The sequence below is a fragment of the Hirundo rustica genome, unplaced genomic scaffold (genome assembly GCF_015227805.2).
Source record: "Hirundo rustica isolate bHirRus1 unplaced genomic scaffold, bHirRus1.pri.v3 scaffold_247_arrow_ctg1, whole genome shotgun sequence".
Taxonomy (NCBI): Eukaryota; Metazoa; Chordata; class Aves; order Passeriformes; family Hirundinidae; genus Hirundo; species Hirundo rustica.
In genome coordinates this window covers 1-21,246 of record NW_026690304.1, presented here as the reverse complement: position 1 = coordinate 21,246, position 21,246 = coordinate 1, and the positions used below count along the sequence as shown (strand labels likewise).

General features: G+C 64.2%; 1 protein-coding gene across 1 annotated transcript in view; it reads left to right on the top strand.

The window, feature by feature from the left end:
- Positions 1-13,550, top strand: part of SND1 (staphylococcal nuclease and tudor domain containing 1) — a gene marked incomplete at its 3' end in the record, with an annotated part of 42,193 nt that extends 28,643 nt beyond the window's left edge. Inside the window, exon 11 of the mRNA XM_040053915.2 lies at positions 13,461-13,550. Within this exon, the coding sequence (XP_039909849.2) occupies positions 13,461-13,550 (90 nt within the window). The remainder of the gene's footprint in view (positions 1-13,460) is intronic.
- Positions 13,551-21,246: the final 7,696 nt, after the last annotated feature.

Genomic DNA, 21,246 nt, shown 5'->3' with positions numbered 1-21,246 from the left:
GAAAGCCTGGAATCTCTCCCTGGGATAGCGGGAATCTCTCACTGAAAGGCTGGAATCTCTCCCTGGGATAGCGGGAATCTCTCACTGAAAGGCTGGAATCTCTCCCTGGGATAGCAGGAATCTCTCACTCAAAGGCTGGAATCTCTCCCTGGGATAGCAGGAATCTCTCACTCAAAGGCTGGAATCTCTCACTGGGATGTGACCTCCATCTGGGGCTGCGAACTGGGATGCTCCAGTCCTTGGGATGCTCCAATCTCTGGGATGCTCCAATCTTTGGGATGCTCCAGTCTCTGGGATGCTCCAATCTCTGGGATGCTCCAATCTTTGGGATGCTCCAGTCCTTGGGATGCTCCAATGTCTGGGATGCTGCAGTCCTTGGGATGCTGCAGTCCTTGGGATGCTCCAGTCCTTGGGATGCTCCAGTCTCTGGGATGCTCCAATCTCTGGGATGCTCCAATCTTTGGGATGCTCCAGTCCTTGGGATGCTCCAGTCCTTGGGATGCTCCAGTCTCTGGGATGCTGCAGTCCTTGGGATGTTCCCGGTGCCTGTGGATGCAGGGAAGCCGTTCCCAGCCGGTGCTCAGCTCCCGAGCCCTGTGCTGGGTTTTGGGATCCATCCATTCTGGGGATGGATCCATCCTCCCATCCCGGGGCGGAGCTGAGCCGTGTCTGGCAGTTCCGTGGGATGGAAGGAAGAGCCAATCCCGGGAAGAGCGAGAGGGGCTCGGACCCGCTGGATCCACCTGCTGGATTCTGCCTGGGAGCTTCCCTGGGTGTCGGTGCCGCCGCCGCTCCCAGCCTTTGGGATGTTTCCATTCCCTTTTCCAGCCACCGGCTGTTCCAGCCCCGTCAGCCTCAGCTCCGCTCCGGCGGAATTTTCCGGATTGCGGCGGTCGCAGCACGGATCTGCTCCAATCCCCAGTTTATCTAAATTGATCTCTTAATTGGGAATTCTCTGGAGGAGGGGGAGCCGAACACACGGATGCCGATGGAGCGGGAGGAGCGGGGAGCACGCAGGGAGCTGGGAGCAGGGAGCTTGGAACCGGAGCTGGGAGCTGGGAGCTGGGAGCAGGGAGCTGGGAGCAGGGAGCTGGGAGCTGGGAGCTGGGAGCTGGGAGCTGGGAGCTGGGAGCAGGGAGCTGGGAGCTGGGAGCTGGGAGCCGGAGCAGGGAGCAGGGAGCTGGGATCAGGGAGCTGGGAGCTGGAGCAGGGAGCTGGAGCAGGGAGCTGGGAGCCGGGAGCAGGGAGCTGGGAGCTGGGAACCGGAGCAGGGAGCTGGGAGCTGGGAGCTGGGAGCTGGGAGCCGGAGCTGGGAGCTGGGAGCTGGATCTGGGAGCTGGGAGCTGGAGCAGGGAGCTGGGAGCTGGGAGCTGGATCAGGGAGCAGGGAGCCGGAGCAGGGAGCCGGAGCTGGGAGCTGGGAGCCGGAGCAGGGAGCTGGGAGCTGGGAGCTGGGAGCTGGGAGCTGGGAGCTGGGAGCTGGGAGCCGGAGCAGGGAGCCGGAGCAGGGAGCTGGGAGCTGGAGCAGGGAGCTGGAGCAGGGAGCTGGGAGCAGAGAGCAGGGAGCTGGGAGCCAGGAGCTGGGAGCTGGAGCAGGGAGCTGGGAGCCGGAGCTGGGAGCTGCGGGCTGCCGGGGCTCCGGGAGCTTTTGGGAGCACTGGAAATGGGATGGGGAGCGGGGATATCCCGGCCGCTCTCCCAGCTGCACACCCGAGGTCAGGCTGGATCGCTCTGGAGGCGTGGGATTTCTCCAGGGATTGCTGGGACGGCCCCGGGACGCTTCCAGACGCCTTTTCCAAAGCTGAGGCTCTCTGGTTTTCCACGTTTCCCTTGGATGGTGCCTCATTCCTGTGCCTCTGCCCCACACCAGTGCCGGGCAGGGATCCCAGGCCCTTCCAGCTGGGATTTGGGGTGCGGGATCCTGGTGCTCCACCTGCTCTGGCCTCTGGAGCGACGGGAGCCTCCCAGGGTCTCCTCCTCCTCCAGGGAAAAGCTGGAAATGCCTTCAGGAAGAGGGAGGACAGATGGATTTGGGCCCGGGTGTTTTTTTCCCGGCTCTCAGAGGAGCTGCATGTGGGTTCCTCAGTTTGCTGCTGTGATTCCAAAGGCAGGGAGCTGCTGGATCGTCCAGGGATCAGGATCCCGGCTGGAATGTGGGACATCCCAGGGGGCTCCCGGGATTCCCGGGGCTGTGTCCGGCTCTCCGGGCACTCCGTGTCCTGCAGATCCCAGTGGCTCCAGGCCTCCGGGTTCCGGCTGCTCCCAGAGGTGCCAGGGTCTGACTCTGACTCCAAATATCAAATTCCTGAAATCTGAATTCACATTCAGGGTCTGAATCCTCCTGGATTCGGGATTTTTGTGTCCCTCGTTCCCCTGGGAGCCGTGGGGGCTGTGGCCGCTCCCGCTGCCGCACTCCAGCAGATCTCAGGGAGAGTTTTACCCAAACCCCCCAAACCTGGCGCTCCCTCTGCTCCTCTCCCTGCCCCTCGCTGGTTCCCGGGATATTTCTGTGCGATTGGAAGAGCTCAGCGACCTGCCTGGAGCTCTGCCAGCCCCCGGGAGGCAGGAAGGGCCGGGAATGACCTTGGGGCCAAGGGCAGCCCGGCCCTGGAGCTCCGCTTTTGAGGCTGTTCCAGTTGGATTTATAACCCTGCGGGAGAGCTGGGAAAGGAGCTGGGAAAGGAGCTGGGAAAGGAAAGATCCCATCCCCCCCATTTTTAGCAATCCCAGCTGCTCCATCCCTGGAAAAGAGCCGCTGCTGCCGGCTCTGAGCCACCCTGGGTACCCATGGGGTGCCGTGGGTGCCCGGCGCCGCTCGGCAGATGGTGTGCAGGTGTCCGCCGGGAGCTTTTCCAGGGAGCAGCCAGCTGGGTTTTGGGAAGAGGGCGGCTGCACGGCTTGGCAGCGCCTCGCCGGGAGCTGGGAACGTTCCTGGGGCCCTGCAGGAGCCGCGCTGGCACCCTGGGGAGCGCGGGCGGTGCCACAGCGCTGCCGGGCGAGGGCCGGGAGGAGCGGCTGGCACGGGGAGCGTTTTCCAGGCGGGAACGGCTCTGCCGAGCCCTCTGCAGGGATGGAGGCACAAATCCGGGGCTGCGGCTGCCCCTGGATCCCTGGCAGTGCCCCAGGCCAGGCTGGACACTGGGGCTGGCTTGGGGACAGCGGGAGGTGTCCCTGCCATGGCACGGGTGGCACCGGGGGGCTCTGGGGTCCCTTTAACCCACGGCATTCCACGATCCTGGAGGAACCGGGGGATCCCCAGCTCGGCCGGGCCCCCTCGTGTCCCCTTTTGTTGTCCTTGTCCCTGTGGGTGCCACGAGGAGCGGCTCCGGGGTTGAATCCGAGGCCGTGCCCGCCGGGAACGCCGGCCGGGATGCGCTCGGGGCGGGTTGAGGCCGCGACTCGTGGCGCAGGGTTTGTACTACACAAATTGCTCCGCACTCAACGAGCATGAAAGATTAACGAGGAACAAAGCCATGAACTCATCCCGGCCCGCTCCCGCTCAATTACAGCGACAGGGATCGTGGCAGCTCATCCATGGATTGTGTAACCGAACTGATTTTGCCGGCGTGGCCGGCGCGGGGCCGCCGCGGCTCCCAGAGCTCCGCACGCCACTTTAATGGATTCTAAATATTGGCAGAGCCGAGGAGAGGAGGCGCGGGGGCACCGGAGTTCCCGGATCAATATTTAATGGGAGAAGACGAGCGCAGTCAGCGCGGTCTGGGAACATGGAATGTGCCCTCCGGGCAGCGAGCGCCGCGCCGGGAACAGCGATTCGGGAAAAGCGATTCGCGTGTATCCGCGGCTGCCGAGCCTCCTGCCGCTCCCAGAGTCGTTCCTGCCGGGAAGAAGAGCGGCCCTGCGGGGTTTAATCCGCGCCTCTGCCGGCGGCGCAGGGTGTTAAATTGCGGCCGGGGGGATCCAGGGATCCTCTTTGTCTCCGGAGCCGGAGCAAATGTCCGAACGCTCCCTGTGGAGCCGCCAGCGCCGGCTCCAAGGCCGGCTCCGGGTGGGATCCCTCTGCGAGCCGGCGCGGTTGGGATCCCACCCGGCTTCCGGCTGCTGGCATCCCGGGAAATTGCTGGTGGCTCGGGGAGCAGCAGCTCGGCAGCGCGACGGGAGCAGATTCCAGCCCGGGAGCCGGGCTGGTGCCGCGGCAGCCGGCCGGGAGCGTGCCAGCAGCTCGGGAACAGCTTTTCCAGGAGGCAGCGGCTCCCATCTGCCGGAGCGCGGATCTGCGATCCCCGGGGATGGGGCTGTGCCAGATCCTTCCCCAGCGCTGGAACTCCTCCGCTGGAATTCCTGCCCGGTGTTGTGACACCGACGCCCGCGGGGAGATGCGGGCCCCTGCCAGCTCGCATTTCCCGGGATGCTGCTCCGGCCTGGCGCGCTCCGGGAGCCGCTCCAGAGGCTCGGTCCGTGCCCGGCCCCGGCCGTTTGTCGCTCGGCTGGGTGAGCGCGAAAACGCTGCCGGGAGAGCGCGGCTCTGACCTTCTGAGCTCCTCGGGAGCTGCTGGAATTCCTCAGCGCGTGCAGAACTGCGGCGAATTGGAGCAGAGCCTCGGTCCTGGCACGGAGCCGAGCTCCGCAATTAACTCTCCGGCCCCGGCGCCTTGGGAATCGATCCCGGGTTTTAGCGTGGGATGAGCCTCTGCCCTGGCTCCCTTCCCACCTCCCTGCCCCGTGCGGGAGCAGGCGCGGCTCCGGATCGTGCCCGCTGGCCCGGGGGGACACCGGGAGGGGACAGCAGCGGCTCCATCCGCGCGGGGACGGGACAGGGAAGCTCCGGCCCCGAGGCCTGGCCCGCGCTCACGTCCCACCCGCCAGTTCCGCCCTGCTCCCGGCTCGGAGGGGTCCCAGCAGGGCCGGGGCTCCGTGGTTATCCCGGGGCGGCAATTCCCGCTCTGCTCGGGAGCTCGGAGCCTCGCCAGCCCCGGCGCTCGGGGGTTTGAGCCGTGGGAGCTCCCCCGTCCCTGCTCCTCTGCCGGCGCCGCTCCCGGAGTGGGGAATCATGAATATTCCCCCTCCTTAGCACCGCCTGGGTTTAGTGCCAGACGTTTGGAGACGAGAGGGATGGATGGGATGGAGGGGGGATGGATTGGGAACGTCCCTCGCAGCCCCCCCAGCCCCTTCCAACACAGCTCCAGCTCCCGGACTCCGGTGGCACCGGCCATCCTTGGGGACACCGGGAGCACCTCCCCAAACTCCCAGGGCAGGTGGCAAAGCCGCGGGGACCCTTGGAAAGGACATTCCACGGAGGAGCCGCCCTGGATCTGCAGCGCTCGGTGCTGAGGAGGGGCCGGGCCCTGCTGGCGCTGGGGTGGCCTGGCCTGGCCTGGCCTGGCACGGCCCCGGTGTCACCGCGGGAGTGCTGGAGGTGACCCGGGCTGGGCCCGGGGCTGGGGCTGGGCCGGGAATAACGGATCCATGCTGCCTGTGCCCGGATAACGGACTGATCCTGTCTGTGCCAGGGATAATGGATCCATGCTGCCTGTGCCAGGATATTGGATCCATCCTGTCTGTGCCAGGATAACGGATCCATGCTGCCTGTGCCAGGATAACAGACTGATCCTGTCTGTGCCAGGGTTAATGGATCCATGCTGCCTGTGCCAGGATATTGGATCCATCCTGTCTGTGCCAGGATAACGGATCCGTGCTGCCTGTGCCAGGATAACGGACTGATCCTGTCTGTGCCAGGATAACGGATCCATCCTGTCTGTGCCAGGATAACGGATCCATCCTGCCTGTGCCAGGATAACGGATCCATCCTGCCTGTGCCATGGATCCATCCTGCCTGTGCCATGGATCCATCCTGTCTGTGCCAGGATAACGGATCCATCCTGTCTATGCCAGGGATAATGGATCCCTCCTGCCTTTTCCCGGACCCTCTGGCACAGCGCAGCCCCCTGGGGTATTCCAGGGGGTCTCGGTGTGCCGTGAGCAGGGCAGGGGGGACAGTGACAGTGACGGTGACGGTGACAGTGATGGTGACAGTGACAGTGACGGTGACAGTGACGGTGACAGTGACGGTGACAGTGATGGTGACAGTGACAGTGACAGTGATGGTGACAGTGAGAGTGACAGTGACAATGACAATGACAATGACAGTGACAGTGACAATGACAGTGACAGTGACAGTGACAATGACAATGACAATGACAGTGACAGTGACAGTGACAGTGACGGTGACGGTGACAGTGATGGTGATGGTGATGGTGACAGTGACAATGACAGTGACAGTGACGGTGACAGTGACAGTGACAGTGACAGTGACGGTGACAGTGACAGTGATGGTGATGGTGACAGTGACAATGACAGTGACAGTGACGGTGACAGTGACAGTGATGGTGACAGTGTCAGTGACGGTGCGGAATCACAGCCGGGTGTGGAACCCCGGCCGGGAATGGAGCTGGGAGCTCCGGGGGCTCGGGGACATCCAGGGGCTCCGGGATGTCCTGGGGGCTGCACGGGGACAGCCCGGAACCGGCACCTCCCAACGTGACAGGGAGGGAGGGAATTCCATGTGCCGGGGGTGGGGTGTCCAGGATGCACCCTGCAATTCCAGGTGCTCAGTTTGGGGTGTCCAGGATGCATCCTGCAATTCCAGGTGCTCAGTTTGGGGTGTCCAGGATGCACCCTGCAATTCCTGGTGCCCAGTTTGGGGTGTCCAGGATGCACCCCGCAATTCCAAGGGCCCAGTTTGGGGTGTCCAGGATGCACCCTGCAATTCCAGGTGCCCAGTTTGGGACGCCTGGAATGCTGTTCCCCAATTCCAGGTGCTCAGTTTGGGGTGTCCAGGATGCACCCCGCAATTCCAAGGGCCCGGTTTGGGACGCCTGGAATGCTGTTCCCCAGTTCCAGGTGCCCAGTTTGGGGTGCTCAGGATGCATCCCTCAATTCCTGGTGCCCAGTTTGGGGTGCCTGGAATGCCGTGCCCCAATTCCAGGTGCCTGCTGCTGAGGATCCGCGTTCCAGCAGCCAAGGGACAATGAGCACAAATCCAGCTTCCCGCTGCTGTTCCCACCTTTTTCTGGGCAGTTCATTCCTGAGGGTGGATGAATTCCAGGGCCGGGACAAGAAGCCAGCGGAGGCAGAGCCGTGCCTCCCGTTTCTCCGGGAAAAGCCTGGAGCAGGGATTGTGCCGGGGCCGCTTTTCCAGGGGTCTCGGCGTCGCTGGGAGCAGCTCGCTGGACGCCGAATTCCAGCGCTGCAGTGGGGAAATGACGAAGGGAGAAGCAGGAGAGGCCTGTGGAAGGAGCGGATATTTTGGGACGTCTCAATTTCCTCAGCCCCGGAGAGGGGGCACCGAGCCGGGCGATGGATCCCTCGGGAAGGGGCGGCACCGTGCCGGGCTGAGCCCAGAGGGGTTTGGGGCTGGCACGGAGCTGCCAGCGGGGTTAAAGCCCCTTGGGAAGCTCCCACTGCCACCCCTGCCCCAAGGAAGGGATTCTCCCCCAGCCCTTCCTCAGCCAGGAGTGTTGGAATCCTAAAATCCTGGAATGGTTTGGGTTAAAGGGAGCCCAGAGCCCCCCAGTGCCACCCGTGCCATGGCAGGGACACCTCCCACTGTCCCCACCCCAGCCCCAGTGTCCAGCCTGGCCTGGGGCACTGCCAGGGATCCAGGGGATGAGCCACAGCTGCTCTGGCAATCCCAGCCAAGGCAGCAATTCCTGATTCCCAAGCTCCCATCCAGCGCTGCCCTCTGGCACTGGGAGCCATTCCCTGTGTCCTGTCCCTCCATTCCCTGTCCCCAGCCCCTCTGCAGCTCTCCTGGAGCCCCTTTGTGCCCTGGAATGTTCTGGAAGCTCTCCCTGGAGCGTTCCCCTCTCCACCCTGGGGCAGTGGGAGATGTCCCTGCCACGGCTCCCAAGGGGCTCTGAGCTCCCTCCCCACCCAACCCATTCCCTGATTCCCGGACTCTATAATTTATAACTTCATTATTTATAGTTCTCCGTTGTGCTGAAGCAGCTCGGGTTATTTCCGTGCCGTCGCTTCCATCGCTCCCCGCCGTTCCCATTTGTCCCGCGGCGTTCCTGCCGCAGCTCCCCGGGAGGATGGGGATGGTCACGCAGAGCTGTCCTGGAGCGAGCAGGGAGCAGAGCCCGCCACCGGAGCCCCAATCCCGCCGGGACTGCCGCCGCCCCGCTCCGGGCTCTCGGCGTCGCGGCTCCCACCCCAGCTCGGACCTGGTTGTGGGGTCCCGTACCCCACTTTGGGGTCCTGTACCCCCCTTTGGGGTCCTGTACCCCACTTTGGGATCCTGCATCCCACTTTGGGGTCCTGTACCCCACTTTGGGGTCCTGTATCCCCCTTTAGGGATCCTGTATCCCACTTTGGGATCCTGTACCCCACTTTGGGGTCCTGTACCCTCCTTTAGGGATCCTGTACCCCACTTAGGGATCCTGTACCCCACTTTGGGATCCTGTACCCCACTTTGGGATCCTGTACCCTCCTTTAGGGATCCTGTATCCCACTTTGGGGTCCTGTACCCCACTTTGGGGTCCTGTATCCCCCTTTAGGGATCCTGTATCCCACTTTGGGATCCTGTACCCCACTTTGGGGTCCTGTACCCTCCTTTAGGGATCCTGTATCCCACTTTGGGATCCTGTACCCCCCTTTGGGGTCCTGTATCCCACTTTGGGGTCCTGTACCCCACTTTGGGGTCCTGTACCCTCCTTTAGGGATCCTGTATCCCACTTTGGGATCCTGTACCCCCCTTTGGGGTCCTGTATCCCACTTTGGGGTCCTGTACCCCCCTTTGGGATCCTGTATCCCACTTTGGGGTCCTGTACCCCCCTTTGGGGTCCTGTATCCCACTTTGGGGTCCTGTATCCCACTTTGGGGTCCTGTACCCCACTTTGGGGTCCTGTACCCTCCTTTAGGTGGGTGCCCCTCTCCCAGCAGCCCTGGGCGTGCCCCTGTCCCTCAGTGCCACCAGAGCCACCAGCTCCTGCCACTCGAGGGGCTCCCGGGGGCTGCGGGGGCGAGGAGAGAGGGGGAGAGGGGGAGAGCAGGAAGGGCTGGAAAAGTTGGAGAGGCTGGAGAGGCTGGAGAGGTTGGAGAGGTTGGAGAGGCCGAGTGCCCGCTTGAGGCGTCGCTCCTTGAAGGAGCACCTGCTCGGGGCTGCCTGCGAGTGTCACCGGCATGTCACCGGGATGTCACCGGGATGTCACCGTAGCTGCTCGTCCCCGCGATCCTCGGCACTGTCACTTCCCTGGTGCTGTCGCTGCTCCCGGTGTCATTCCCAGCCCTGCCGGGATCCCGGGATGCCGGGAAGGGGCAGCCGGGGCGGCACCAGGCCGGGGAGAGCGGAGCTTCGCTGGGCTGGGGTGTGGAACAGCCACTCCCTGTCACTGTCCTGCCGCTCCCTGTCACTGTCCTGCCAGTCCCTGTCACCTCCCTGTCACCTCCCTGCCGCTCCCTGTCACTGTCCTGCCACTCCCTGTCACCTCCCTGCCGCTCCCTGTCACTGTCCTGCCGGATCTCCGGGATGGATCTCTGGGATGGATCTCTGGGATGGATCTCTGGGATGGATCTCTGGGATGGATCTCCGGGATGGATCTCTGGGATGGATCTCTGGGATGTATCGATGGATCTCTGGGATGGATCTCCGGGATGGATTCCCCACCCGGCACATCCCTGGCGGGTTCAGCTGAGGGTGACCCGTGGTGTGACACCGCTGATGAGCCATCGCCCCTTCCCTGGATCCCAGGACTCTCCCTGCTCCAGCTGGGATCCCTGGACTCTCCCTGCTCCCAGTGGGATCCCAGGACTCTCCCTGCTCCGGGTGGGATCCCTGGACTCTCCCTGCTCCCGGTGGGATCCCAGGACTCTCCCTGCTCCCGGTGGGATCCCTGGACTCTCCCTGCTCCTGGTGGGATCCCAGGACTCTCCCTGCTCCCGGTGGGATCCCAGGACTCTCCCTGCTCCTGGTGGGATCCCAGGACTCTCCCTGCTCCGGGTGGGATCCCAGGACTCTCCCTGCTCCCGGTGGGATCCCAGGACTCTCCCTGCTCCCGGTGGGATCCCCGGACTCTCCCTGCTCCTTCCCCAGCGCCGGGCTCTGCCCCAAGGCCCCACCCTGGTGTCCCTGTCCCCGCTCCCAGCACTGGCGTTTCCAGCTGGCAGCTCCCGCTCTCCTTCCGCTCATTCCGCCCTGGCGCTGGCAGTTGATTAGCTCTGCTAATTACTTTTCAAATAATGAGCTTCCCTAATTGCGCTGGCAGGGCCGGGGGGGGGCCTCTCCCCACCCGCCGTCCCACCGCTCCGCCGGGGACCCCCCTCGGCCGTTGGTGCCCGGAATTCTGCGGAAAACCCCGAAATGTTTGCACGGGGAGCTGCGAGCTCCGGCCGGTCCCGGGGGGATCCGGCCGTTCCCCCTGCTCCGGCAGCCCCGGGTGAGCGGGATGCGTGTTCCGGACGCTGCCTCCGGCACGGATCTCCGGGATGGATTTCCCACCCGGCACGTCCCTGGCAGGTTCAGCCGAGGGTGAGCCGTGGCGTGAGGCCGCTGATGAGCCATCGCCCCTTCCTGCGCCGGCTCCCCGGGGCCGGGAGCCTGGCGCTGCGCCGATTCCCAGGAGCCCCCCTGCTCCGGATGGAATCCTTCTCCCGCGGGGGGAATGGAGCAGGTTCCTCCCGCCCCGGGGTCCCCGGGGAGCCCCGGAACGTGAAGCTGGGTTTGCCATCCCGGGTCTCGGAGCGTTTCCAGCCGCTCCAGCGGTGCCTGTGTCCATCCTCACCCCCGGCCTGTGCCCTCGGGAGGGGCTGCGGTGGGAGCGGGAGCCCCGGCAGCCCCGGAATGCCGGCGGCGCCTCCAGGTGTAACGCTGTTAATTGGTGTAAGGCTGTTAATTGGGCAGCGGAGCCGGAATTCTCTCTCCCTGCGGGTGTTCCGGGCCCTGGGGGGCTGTTCTGGGAATTCGGGGGTCTCTGGTCCCCCTCTGGAGCTGCCTCTCCAGCCTGGGATAAGCGGAGCGTTCCCATCCGGTCGGGATTGAGCTCGGGGTGCCCTGGGAGGGGAGGAGCCGGTTCCCCCCTCCTCCGGCGGCTCCCTGGAGACGCAGCTCCGGCTCCGCCGCTAATGGAGCCGCGTCCTCGCCGCTCACCTTTAATTAAGTGAGCCTCGGATCCCGGGGCTTAATTAACTTCTCAGTGGCTGATGACTCTCTCCAGCAGCCGAGGAGAGCCGGGACGGGCGTTTCATGGAGTCGTGGGATCCCAGAGCGGATTGGGATGAGTTGGGCTGGGTTGGGTTGGGTTGGGATGAGTTGGGTTGGGTTGGGTTGGGTTGGAAGGGACGCTCAAGCCCGTCCAGTCCCACCACGGGCAGGGACACTTCTTCCACCGTGTTCCCAGGGTGCTCCAAGCCCTGCCCAGCCTGGATGTGGAAATTCCAGAGCTGGGGCAGCCGCAGCTTCCGAGGCGATTCATTGCTGGGATCCAACCCCTGCCTCGGAAAATGGCTTAAACCCAACGAAACCCTTCTCCGTGCTTCCGGAAATTGCCGCAGCTCAGCGGCTGTGGGATTCCCGCAGCTTCCCGCCGTTCCTTTGATTTTCTCCTGTTTGTTTGCAAAACCTCCGCCGAGCGTCCCGGGGCTGGAGCGTGGCCGGTGCGGGACAGCGCGGGGGTTTCACGGGGCCGTTCCCGCTGTCCCGCTCCTGGCACCGCCGGGCCCTGGGCGCAGGATTCCCAGAGGGAATTGGCGTTTGGCAGCAGCAGGACGTGAGACGTGAGACGAGCGCTCGGTCAGCGCCAGCACAACCGGGGCTGGAGTGGTGCAGCCCCAGCACGGCACCGGGGTGGTGACCCCTTTTGGGGTGATTCCCTATTGGGGTGATCCCTTTTGGGGTGATTCCCTATTGAGGTGATCCCTTTTGGGGTGATTCCCTATTGGAGTGATTCCTTACTGGGATGACTACTTTTTGGGATGATCCCTTCTCAGGTTGATCCCTTTTTGGGGTAATTTCTTTTTGGGGTGACCCCTTTTGGGGTGATTCCTTTTGGGGATGATCCCTTTTTGGGATGATCCCTTTTTGGGATGATCCCTTTTCAGGGTGATCCCTTTTCGGGGCGATCCCTTTTTGGGATGATCCCTTTTCAGGGTGATCCCTTTTCGGGATGGTCCCTTTTCGGGGCGATCCCTTTTTGGGATGATCCCTTCTCAGGTTGATCCCTTCTCAGGTTGATCCCTTTTTGGGATGATCCCTTTTCGGGGTGATCCCAGTGGCTGCAGACCCGCTGGAGCTTTGGGAAGCGCCCAGGTCGCGCTCCCACGGCTCCTTTGGGAATTCTCTGCCGCCCTGACCCCGCGGCGGTGCCGGGACGTGCCGGGGCACCCCAGGCTGTGCCGTGGGCGCTCCGGCGGGAGGGGATTCGGGATTTTAGGGATTTAACAGCCTGCGCCAGACAGACACTTAACTAAGCCATAAATGTGGAGTTCGTTAGTGAGGATTAATTAGTGTTTGCACAGGGCTTCGCCGCGCTCGGTGTCGGAGCTCCGCCGTGACCCTGGCGAGGGCGGCGGCGCCTCAGGGCCCGGATCCTTCGGATCCCGCTGCTGGAAGGGTCGGGGGGGATCGGGAGCCCGGGGGCAGGTTGGAAAGGGGGCTGTGCTCCGGGGATCGGGAGCGGGGGGAGGCCGGCGGGGCCACGGCAGCTCCTCCGCGCCGGTTCCGAGCTCCTGCGGCTCCAGGGGCTGGGGCAGTGCCTGGGATCAGCTCTGGGATCTGCTCTGGGTTCGGCTCAGGATCTGCTGTGGGACCTGTGGGATCTGTTGTGGGATCTGCCCCTGGACTGGCTCTGGTATCTCTGGGATCGGCTCTGGGATCTGCTCAGGATGTGCTCTGGGATCTGTGGGATCTGCTGTGGGATCTGCACAGGATCTGCTCTGCAATCTATGGGATCTGCTCTGGGATCTGCCGTGGGGACAGGAGGTGCCCACGTGTCACCCCCTTGGTGAATCCTCCCTCTCCACACGGTGATTTTCCATGGAGCGATGGTGGCGGTTCCATGGCGCTGGGAAATGAGGGATTCGTGGTCCCAGTATCCCTGGAGCGGGGTTGGATCCGGGTGTGCTCCAGCCCTGGGGGTGCTGGGCCAGCGGGAGGTGCTGCAGCAGGAGCCCCCACGGGATTTATCCCGTTCCCATCCCCAGCTGTGAGGGATCCCCACTCAGGATCCATCCCATTCCCATTCCTGGCTGTGGATTCCTGGGGATCCCCACTCAGGATCCATCCTGTTCCCATCTCCAGCTGTGGGTTCTGAGGGATCCCCACTCAGGATCCATCCTGTTCCCATCACTGGCTGTGGATTCCTGGGGATCCCCACTCAGGATCCATCCCGTTCCCATCCCCGGCTGTGGGTTCCAGGGATCCCACAGATTCCTGGGAGAGGCTGGGGCTCGATGCTGATCCAGGGGCGGTTTGGGACCCCCTGACCTTTGTGTCCCCTCTGCCGGCAGGACAAGAACAGGAAGCTGAGGCCCCTCTACGACATTCCCTACATGTTCGAGGCCCGGGAATTCCTGCGCAAGAAACTCATCGGGAAGAAGGTACGGAGGGAGCGGGAGAGGCTGGGACGAGGGCGAGGGGACAAATCATGGAACAAGTGATGGGACGAGGATGAGGATGGGATGAGGATGAGGATGAGGGGACAAGTGATGGGATGAGGATGAAGGAATGATGGAGGGGATGAGTCCGGTGCTGGCTCCTTGCGGACAGCACGGAGCCTCTCCGTGGGGAATTCCGGGATGCCCCCCAGCCTCGAGGCGTTGCTCTCCCCATTCCCCGGGAATTCCGCCTCGCTTCTCCCTTTGTCTCCCGGCACATTTTCCGGGGCTGGTTGGGAGCAATTCCGGGAATGAGGAATGTGTCAGCCAGCGGAGCGCACGCTCCGGATGCGATTTTCCAGCGCTCACAAAGCGGTCAAATAAAATCAATTCCCTCGGTGGCGCGGCCGTCGCTGCTCCGGTGCCTAATTGGATCTTCCCAGCTCGGAGCCTGCCCGGGTATCCCGGAAAAATGGGGAAGGGGGAAGAGAGCAGCTTGGGAGGGTTTTTTTAATGGGAAATCTGGCGCTTGTCAGAGCCAGGAAAGTCTGGGGGCGTTGGGGTTTGTGTTGGGAGCACCGGGTCTGGAATGGGATTCTGGCACCTCGGCGCATTCCCAGCTGGAGCCGTTCCGGAGTCGCTGGTGCCAGTTTGCTGTTTCTGTGCCCTGTGTTGGATCGGGGACTGGAATTGCCTCTGGCACTGGGTGCCTTTGGAGGGTGTCCCTGGGGATCCCTGGGATTCCAGGATGTTCCGGGATTCGGGGAGCTCAGCCTGGCCTGCCTCGGGAGTTCCATCCATCCCCAGCACCTGGATCCTTCGGGATCCTGTCCCTGCGCCTCGGGAGGCTCCTCAGGGACACATCCCAGCCCAGGCCCTGGTCCCTGGAACGTCCCATCCCAGGGCAGGGACCGTGCCTGGGGCAGATCCCTCAGATCCCCCATCCCGGCACGGCGGGATCCTGGGAGATGCCGGCACCAATCCCGCTCCGGCTGCTCCAGCTCCAGCCGCAGCTCATGGCTGGAGAGCCTGAAACCCCCCCTGGGTTCTTTGCCGGATCCCTCCCCATCCCGTCCTGCTGGAACGCTGGGTCAGCCTTGGCTTGATTCCCAAAATAATTCCCTGTGGAGAAAGCACCGAGGGGGGATGAGGATGAGGAGGGAGCATCCCTCTCCTTCAGAGGGGCTGGGATGTGGGAGTGCAGCTCTGAATTCCCTGCTCCCTGGGGAGAGATGGAATGCCATGCATTTTCCCTCTTGCCCTCTCACTCGTGAGCAGCGGGAATTTTCCAGGCTGGGATTTTCACGGCACGTAAAGGCTGGATTTGGGGTTTGTGGCTTCCGAACCCTTCCCAGGCGCTGGAATTTGCCCGGCGGCGCGGGATGATCCGGGGCCGGCGCCCGGCTGCCCAGGCCGCTATGGATTTGTGGAATAAATCGGCGGAGCGTGTCGGGAAGGGCCGGCTCCTCCGCCCATCGATGGCGCTCCGCCGTGGAGCCGCTCCGGATAATTGCGCCGGGCGCGGGAGATGGATCGCGGCTCTTCCCTAATTAACTCTGGGATTAATCGCTCGGGTGGAGGGAGCCGGCAGGGGAGAGCTCCGGGATGAATATTCCCTGGGCATGGCGGCGCTGCCGGCCTGTCCTTGCGAGCTGCTCCAGGGGAGAGAGGAGGGGATCCCTGGGGTGTCCCAGGACCCCGTCCCTGTGTCCCCGGACCCCATCCCTGTGTCCTGTCCTGTCACATCCCTGTGTCCATCCTGTCACATCCCCGTGTCCCATCCCTGTGTCCCATCCTGTCCCATCCTATCCCATCCTGTGTCCCATCCCATCCCTGTGTCCCATCCCTGTGTCCCATCCTGTCCCATCCCTGTGTCCCAGGACTCCATCCCTGTGTCCTGTCCTGTCCCATCCCCGTGTCCCATCCTATCCCACCCATCCTGTGTCCCATCCTGTCCCATCCCTGTGTCCCATCCCCGTGTCCCATCCCCGTGTCCCATCCCCGTGTCCCATCCTATCCCATCCTCTCCCATCCCATCCCTGTGTCCCATCCCTGTGTCCATCCCATCCCATCCCTGTGTCCCATCCCTGTGTCCATCCTGTCCCATCTCCGTGTCCCATCCCTGTGTCCCATCCTCTCCCATCCCATCCCCTTGTCCCATCCCTGTCCCATCCTATCCCATCCTGTGTCCCATCCTCTCCCATCCTGTGTCCCATCCTCTCCCATCCCTGTGTCCATCCTGTCCCATCCCTGTGTCCCATCCCTGTGTCCCATCCCCGTCCCTCTCGGGCAGGCTGATTCCAGCTGGGAATTCCGCCCCTCTCCAGAGCCCGGAGCGGTTTCCCGGTGGTTTCCAGGCCGTTCACCTCTCTGGTCCCCTCAGAGACACCTGGATGTTTCCAGGAGCTTCCAGGGATTCTCCATTAGGCGTTACCGACAGCGGCGCTCCCAGTGCCAGCGCTGCTGGGGTAAAACATTCCCGGGATGGGTCTGAGCAGGGAAAACCTCCCCGGGAGAGAGGGAAGGCTTTGGCAGACCGGAGGATTTTTGGAATGCCGGGCGATTTTCCCTGCGTGTCGCGGCAGCTCGGAAGTTCAGGGAGAGCTCAGGCACAGCGGCGATGCCCGGGCGGGATTTTGGGAAGATCCCAGGTGCAGCCGGGCTTGGGGACAGGGGGGACTCATTCATCCCTCGGGAAGCTGCGCCACGCCGGGATCGTGCCGGGATCGTGCCGGGATCGTGCCGGGATCGTGCCGGGATCATACCGGGATCATACCGGGATCGTGCCGGGATCGTGCCGGGATCGTGCCGGGATCATACCGGGATCGTGCCGGGATCATGATCCAGCTCGGCCGGGCTGGCTCCGGCACGGGGGAGGGCGCAGAGCCCAGCGGGATTATTCCCGCTGTAACGATCCCAAATCCAGCCATCTTTCCTTCGCCTGCATCCGTCGCCCTTCCCCCGACGCTTCCATGGTTATCCCGCTCCAAGGTCAATCCTGTCCCGGGGGGCTCCGGGCGCCTCCGGCAGCCGCTGGAGCGGGAGGGAGGAGGGGGCTCGGATCCCGCTGGAGCCGCTCCTGGAGCCGCTGGAGGCTCCCGGGGCTGCTGTGGAGCGTCCTCCTTCCACATCCCGGCCTTTTCCAGGCGGGAGGATGGAGAGGGAAACGGAGCCGGCTGGTGCTCGCCATTCCCGGGAAATCACGGAGCCCGCGGCAGGATGCGTGGGGAGCCGGGAGGAGCCGGCCCCGGGAAGGGAGATCCAGAGGGAGAGGGAGACCCAGAGGGGAAAGGAGATCCAGAGGGGGAAGGAGATCCAGAGGGAGAGGGAGATCCAGAGGGGGAAGGGAGATCCAGAGGGAGAAGGAGATCCAGAGGGGAAAAGGGGATCCAGAGGGGAGAAGGGAGATCCAGAGGGGGAAGGGAGATCCAGAGGGGGAAGGAGATCCAGAGGGGGAAGGAGATCCAGAGGGGGAAGGAGATCCAGAGGGGGAGGGAGATCCAGAGGGGGAGGGAGATCCAGAGGGGGAGGGAGATCCAGAGGGAGAAGGGAGATCCAGAGGGAGAAGGGAATCCAGAGGGAGAAGGGAATCCAGAGGGGGAAGGAGTCCCTGGCTCTGCCCCGCGGTGCCTCCCGCACATCGCTGCTCCCGATCCCGGATCCCGCCGCTCTCCGGGAGCCTCCTGCGGCACGGGGGGGCACGGGGGGCACCCGCCCACCCCCCCGAGCCCCCCGGCAGCCCCTTCCCGCCCCCCCCGGCCCTTCCAGCCGGCACGAGCTGCCGGGGAAGTAAAAATATTCCCGGGCGCGGGTGACGCCGGCGGGCCGGGAGCTCCGCGGGCGGGAGGGGTATTTTTATCCCGGCAGGTCTGGGCTGCCGCCCACCCCCCATCTGCGTCCCCCCGCCGTGTCCCCGCGGCCCCGCGGAGCCCCCAGGGGATCAGGGAACCGCGGGGAGCCCATCCCAGCCCTTCCCGGGGGGATGAGCCCCCCAAACCCCTCCGGGCAGCCCCCGGGAGGGGCCCCGGACCCCGCTGCCCCCCCCGGGATGGGGACGTGTCCCCGCTGCCGTGGGGTCCTGAGCCCGGAGCGGGGAACGTGCCTGGAACGTGCCTGGAACGTCCCTTGTGTCCCCCCCAGCCCAGCCCAGGGCTGGAACCAGGACTGGGCCACGGGGTGGGGGCTCCTGTCCCACCTTGGGGACAGCGTGGCAGGGGCCACACCCTGGGAATCCCACCCTGGGGACGAGGAGCTGGGACCCTGACCCTGGGAATCCCATCCTAGGGACAAGGAGCAGGGGACAAGGAGCTGGGACCCTGACCATGGGAATCCCACCCTGAGAATCCTACCCTGAGGACAAGGAGCAGGGGACAAGGAGCCAGGGACAAGGAGCCAGGGACAAGGAGCTGGAATCCTGACCATGGGAATCCCATCCTGGGGACAAGGAGCAGGGGACAAGGAGCTGAGGACAATGCCGGGGTCCCTGCACTGGTCACCCCTGTCCTGTCACCCCGGCCGGGTGTGGCGATTGCAGGCCGTGGGGGCCCGTGGAGGGCCCGTGGGGGGCCCGTGGGTGACACTGGCGGCGGTGGCCGCTCGCAGCCCGTGCGCTGCCGCTGTTCCTGGCTGGATGCGCTCCCGGGAGCTGCCGGAGTGATTTAATCCACCCTGACTGCAGCTGACCTTGGAAAACCGCCCAGGCGCGGCTCCGGCTGCTCCGGGGGGAGCCAGCCCGGGGGTCCCGGGGGTCCCGGGGGTCCCTGCAGCCCCAGCCCTTCCCAGCCCCTCCGTGGGCACGCCGCCCTCGCATCCCGGGAACAGGGCATCGCTCTGCCTTCTGTGCCGGAGCTGTGGGGTGACAGTGCCGCCACAGCCGGTGTCACACGGAGCCGGCCCTGCCCTCAGACTGTCCCGGGCGTTGTCCCTGCAGCTCCGGGGCCTTTCCCAGCCTTCCATGTCCGGAGTGTTCCGTGGCATCGGTGTGATCCAAGGGATCCGTGGGATGGTTCCAGCCCCGCCGTGGCAGCGACACCTTCCCCTGTCCCGGGTGTCTCGGAGCCCCAGCGTCCAGCCCGGCCTTGGGCACTGCCGGGGATGCAGGAGCAGCCACACCCCGTGCCAGGGGTGGAACCTCATCCCATTGTCCCTGTGCACGGATCCGACCTGTCCAGACCCTCTGTGGGGCCTTCCTGCCCCGGGGCACTGGGATACAGCGGGGCACAACACGGGGATTTCCTGCTGGGGGGGTGACCCCACCCCATCCCATTATCCCATCATCCCATCGTCCCGTCCCATCATCCCATCCCATCATCCCATCCCATCCCATCCCATCATCCCACCCCATTATCCCATCCCATCATCTCATCCCATCCCATCCCATCCCATCATCCCACCCCATTATCCCATCCCATTATCCCATCCCACCCCATTATCCCATCATCCCATCCCATCCCATCCCATCCCATCCCATCCCATCATCCCATCATCCCATCATCCCATCCCACCCCATTATCCCATCATCCCATTATCCCATCCCATTATCCCATCCCATTATGCCATCCCACCCCATTATCCCATTATCCCATCCCACCCCGTTACCCCATTATCCTGTTATCCCATCCCACCCCGTTACCCCGTTATCCCGTTATCCCATCCCAGTCTCCCCTGACTCCTCCGGATCCGTCCCCGAGCTCTGGGATCCCCCGTCCCCCCCCGGCTCCGCCGCCGTTCCCCGTTCCCGGTGCCGCATTCCCGATCCAGGTGTTTCCCGAGCCAGACATCCGGAGCGCCCCGGAGCAGCTGAATTCCCAACCCGCCTCTCGCAGTAATCGCCGTCTCTTTTTCCCCTCCAGTGGTTCCGACGGGAGCTTTGCTGCCAGGAATCGCTGTCACCGCTCCCCGTGGCCGGCTCCTTCCCGCCGCAGCCGCGGCTCCGGCGCCCTGCCAGACGCTCCCACCTTTTTTGCATTTTGATGTTGGTTTAATGAGCGATTTTCGGGATGAGCCGAGGCTTTGGAGGGGATCAGGGACGCTCCTGCCTGGCCGCCTTTGGCTCAGCGCGGCTCCGGCCGTGCGGAACGGGAGCAGGAGCGGGAGCGGCGATGGGAACGGGCCTGGGAAAAGCCCAGAGAGGCCGAGTCCAGCCCTGAGGCGGCGGCACTGGGATGTCCCCAAAGATCCCCGGTGTCACCCCCGAGTCACCCCCGAGTCACCCCCGAGTCACCCCAGAGCCTCGGGGTATTCCTGGGATACCGGGAAAGCATCGAGGATGGAACTTCCCTGGGGAAGCGGCGGGGTGGGATTGGGTGGGATTGGCATGGAAACGGCGCCGGCGGATGTGGGATGTGATGCCTGGAGGAGGGAAAGATCCAGGGAGACCCTGCAGGGCCCAAAGGGGCTCCAGGAGAGCTGCAGAGGGGCTGGGGACAGGGAATGGAGGGACAGGACACAGGGAATGGCTCCCAGTGCCAGAGGGCAGCGCTGGATGGGAGCTTGGGAATCAGGAATTGCTGCCTGGGCTGGGATTGCCAGAGCAGCTGTGGCTCATCCCCTGGATCCCTGGCAGTGCCCCAGGCCAGGCTGGACACTGGGGCTGGGGTGGGGACAGTGGGAGGTGTCCCTGCCATGGCACGGGTGGCACTGGGGGGCTCTGGGCTCCCTTTAACCCAAACCATTCCAGGATTCCCTGATCCCTGCACATCCCAGCTCGTCCCAATCCCTGGTGCAGCGCGGGGGATCCATCCCGCAGGATCTGCCCCGGGGTGTTCCCAGTCCCTGTCCCGGATCCCGGGGTGGTGGCAGCTGTGTCCCAGCCGTGTCAGAGCCGCGGGGACACCGCGGGATTCCGGGCCTGGGATTCTCCCTGCCCTGCCCCAGCCCTTCCCACCGCTCCCGGAGACGCTGATTCCCGGGGACAGCCCTGGCGGGGCGGGAAGCGCCGCTCCCGTCCCCTGTCCCGGCGGGAACGTCGTGTCCATAAATCCGGGAGTGCCGGGGCCGCGGCACCTGGGGATCCCCACGGAGCTCTGGGAACACCGGGCAGGAGCCGGGATCCCGGCTGGGACCTCGTCCTGCCCGGGAGCTCCGGTGGGGCCAGAACCACTGGGAAACGGCTCCGATCCCTGGGAATGGAGAGCAGGAACGGGAATGTGGGGTGGGATAACAGGGTAATGGGATGGGATGAGGATTGGGATGAGGATGAGGATGAGGACGAGGATGAGGATGAGGATGAGGATGAGGATGAGGATGAGGATGAGGATGAGGATGAGGATGAGGATGAGGACGAGGACGAGGACGAGGATGAGGATGAGGATGAGGATGAGGATGGGATGAGGATGAGGATGAGTATAAGGATGAGGATGAGGAAGAGGATGAGGATTGGGATGAAGATGAGGATGGGATGAGGATGAGGACAAGGATGAGGACGAGGATGAGGACGGGGATGAGGATGAGGATGAAGATGAGGATGGGATGAGGAAGAGGATGAGGATTGGGATGAAGATGAGGATGGGATGAGGACGGGGATGAGGATGAGGATGAGGATGAGGATGGGGATGAGGATGAGGATGAGGATGAGGATGAGGATGAGGATGAGGATGAGGATGAGGATGAGGATGAGGATGAGGATGAGATCCCGGCTGGCTGATCCCGGGGGTGTGGCGGTGCCGGCCCTGATCCGTGTCCCTGTTCCAGGTGAACG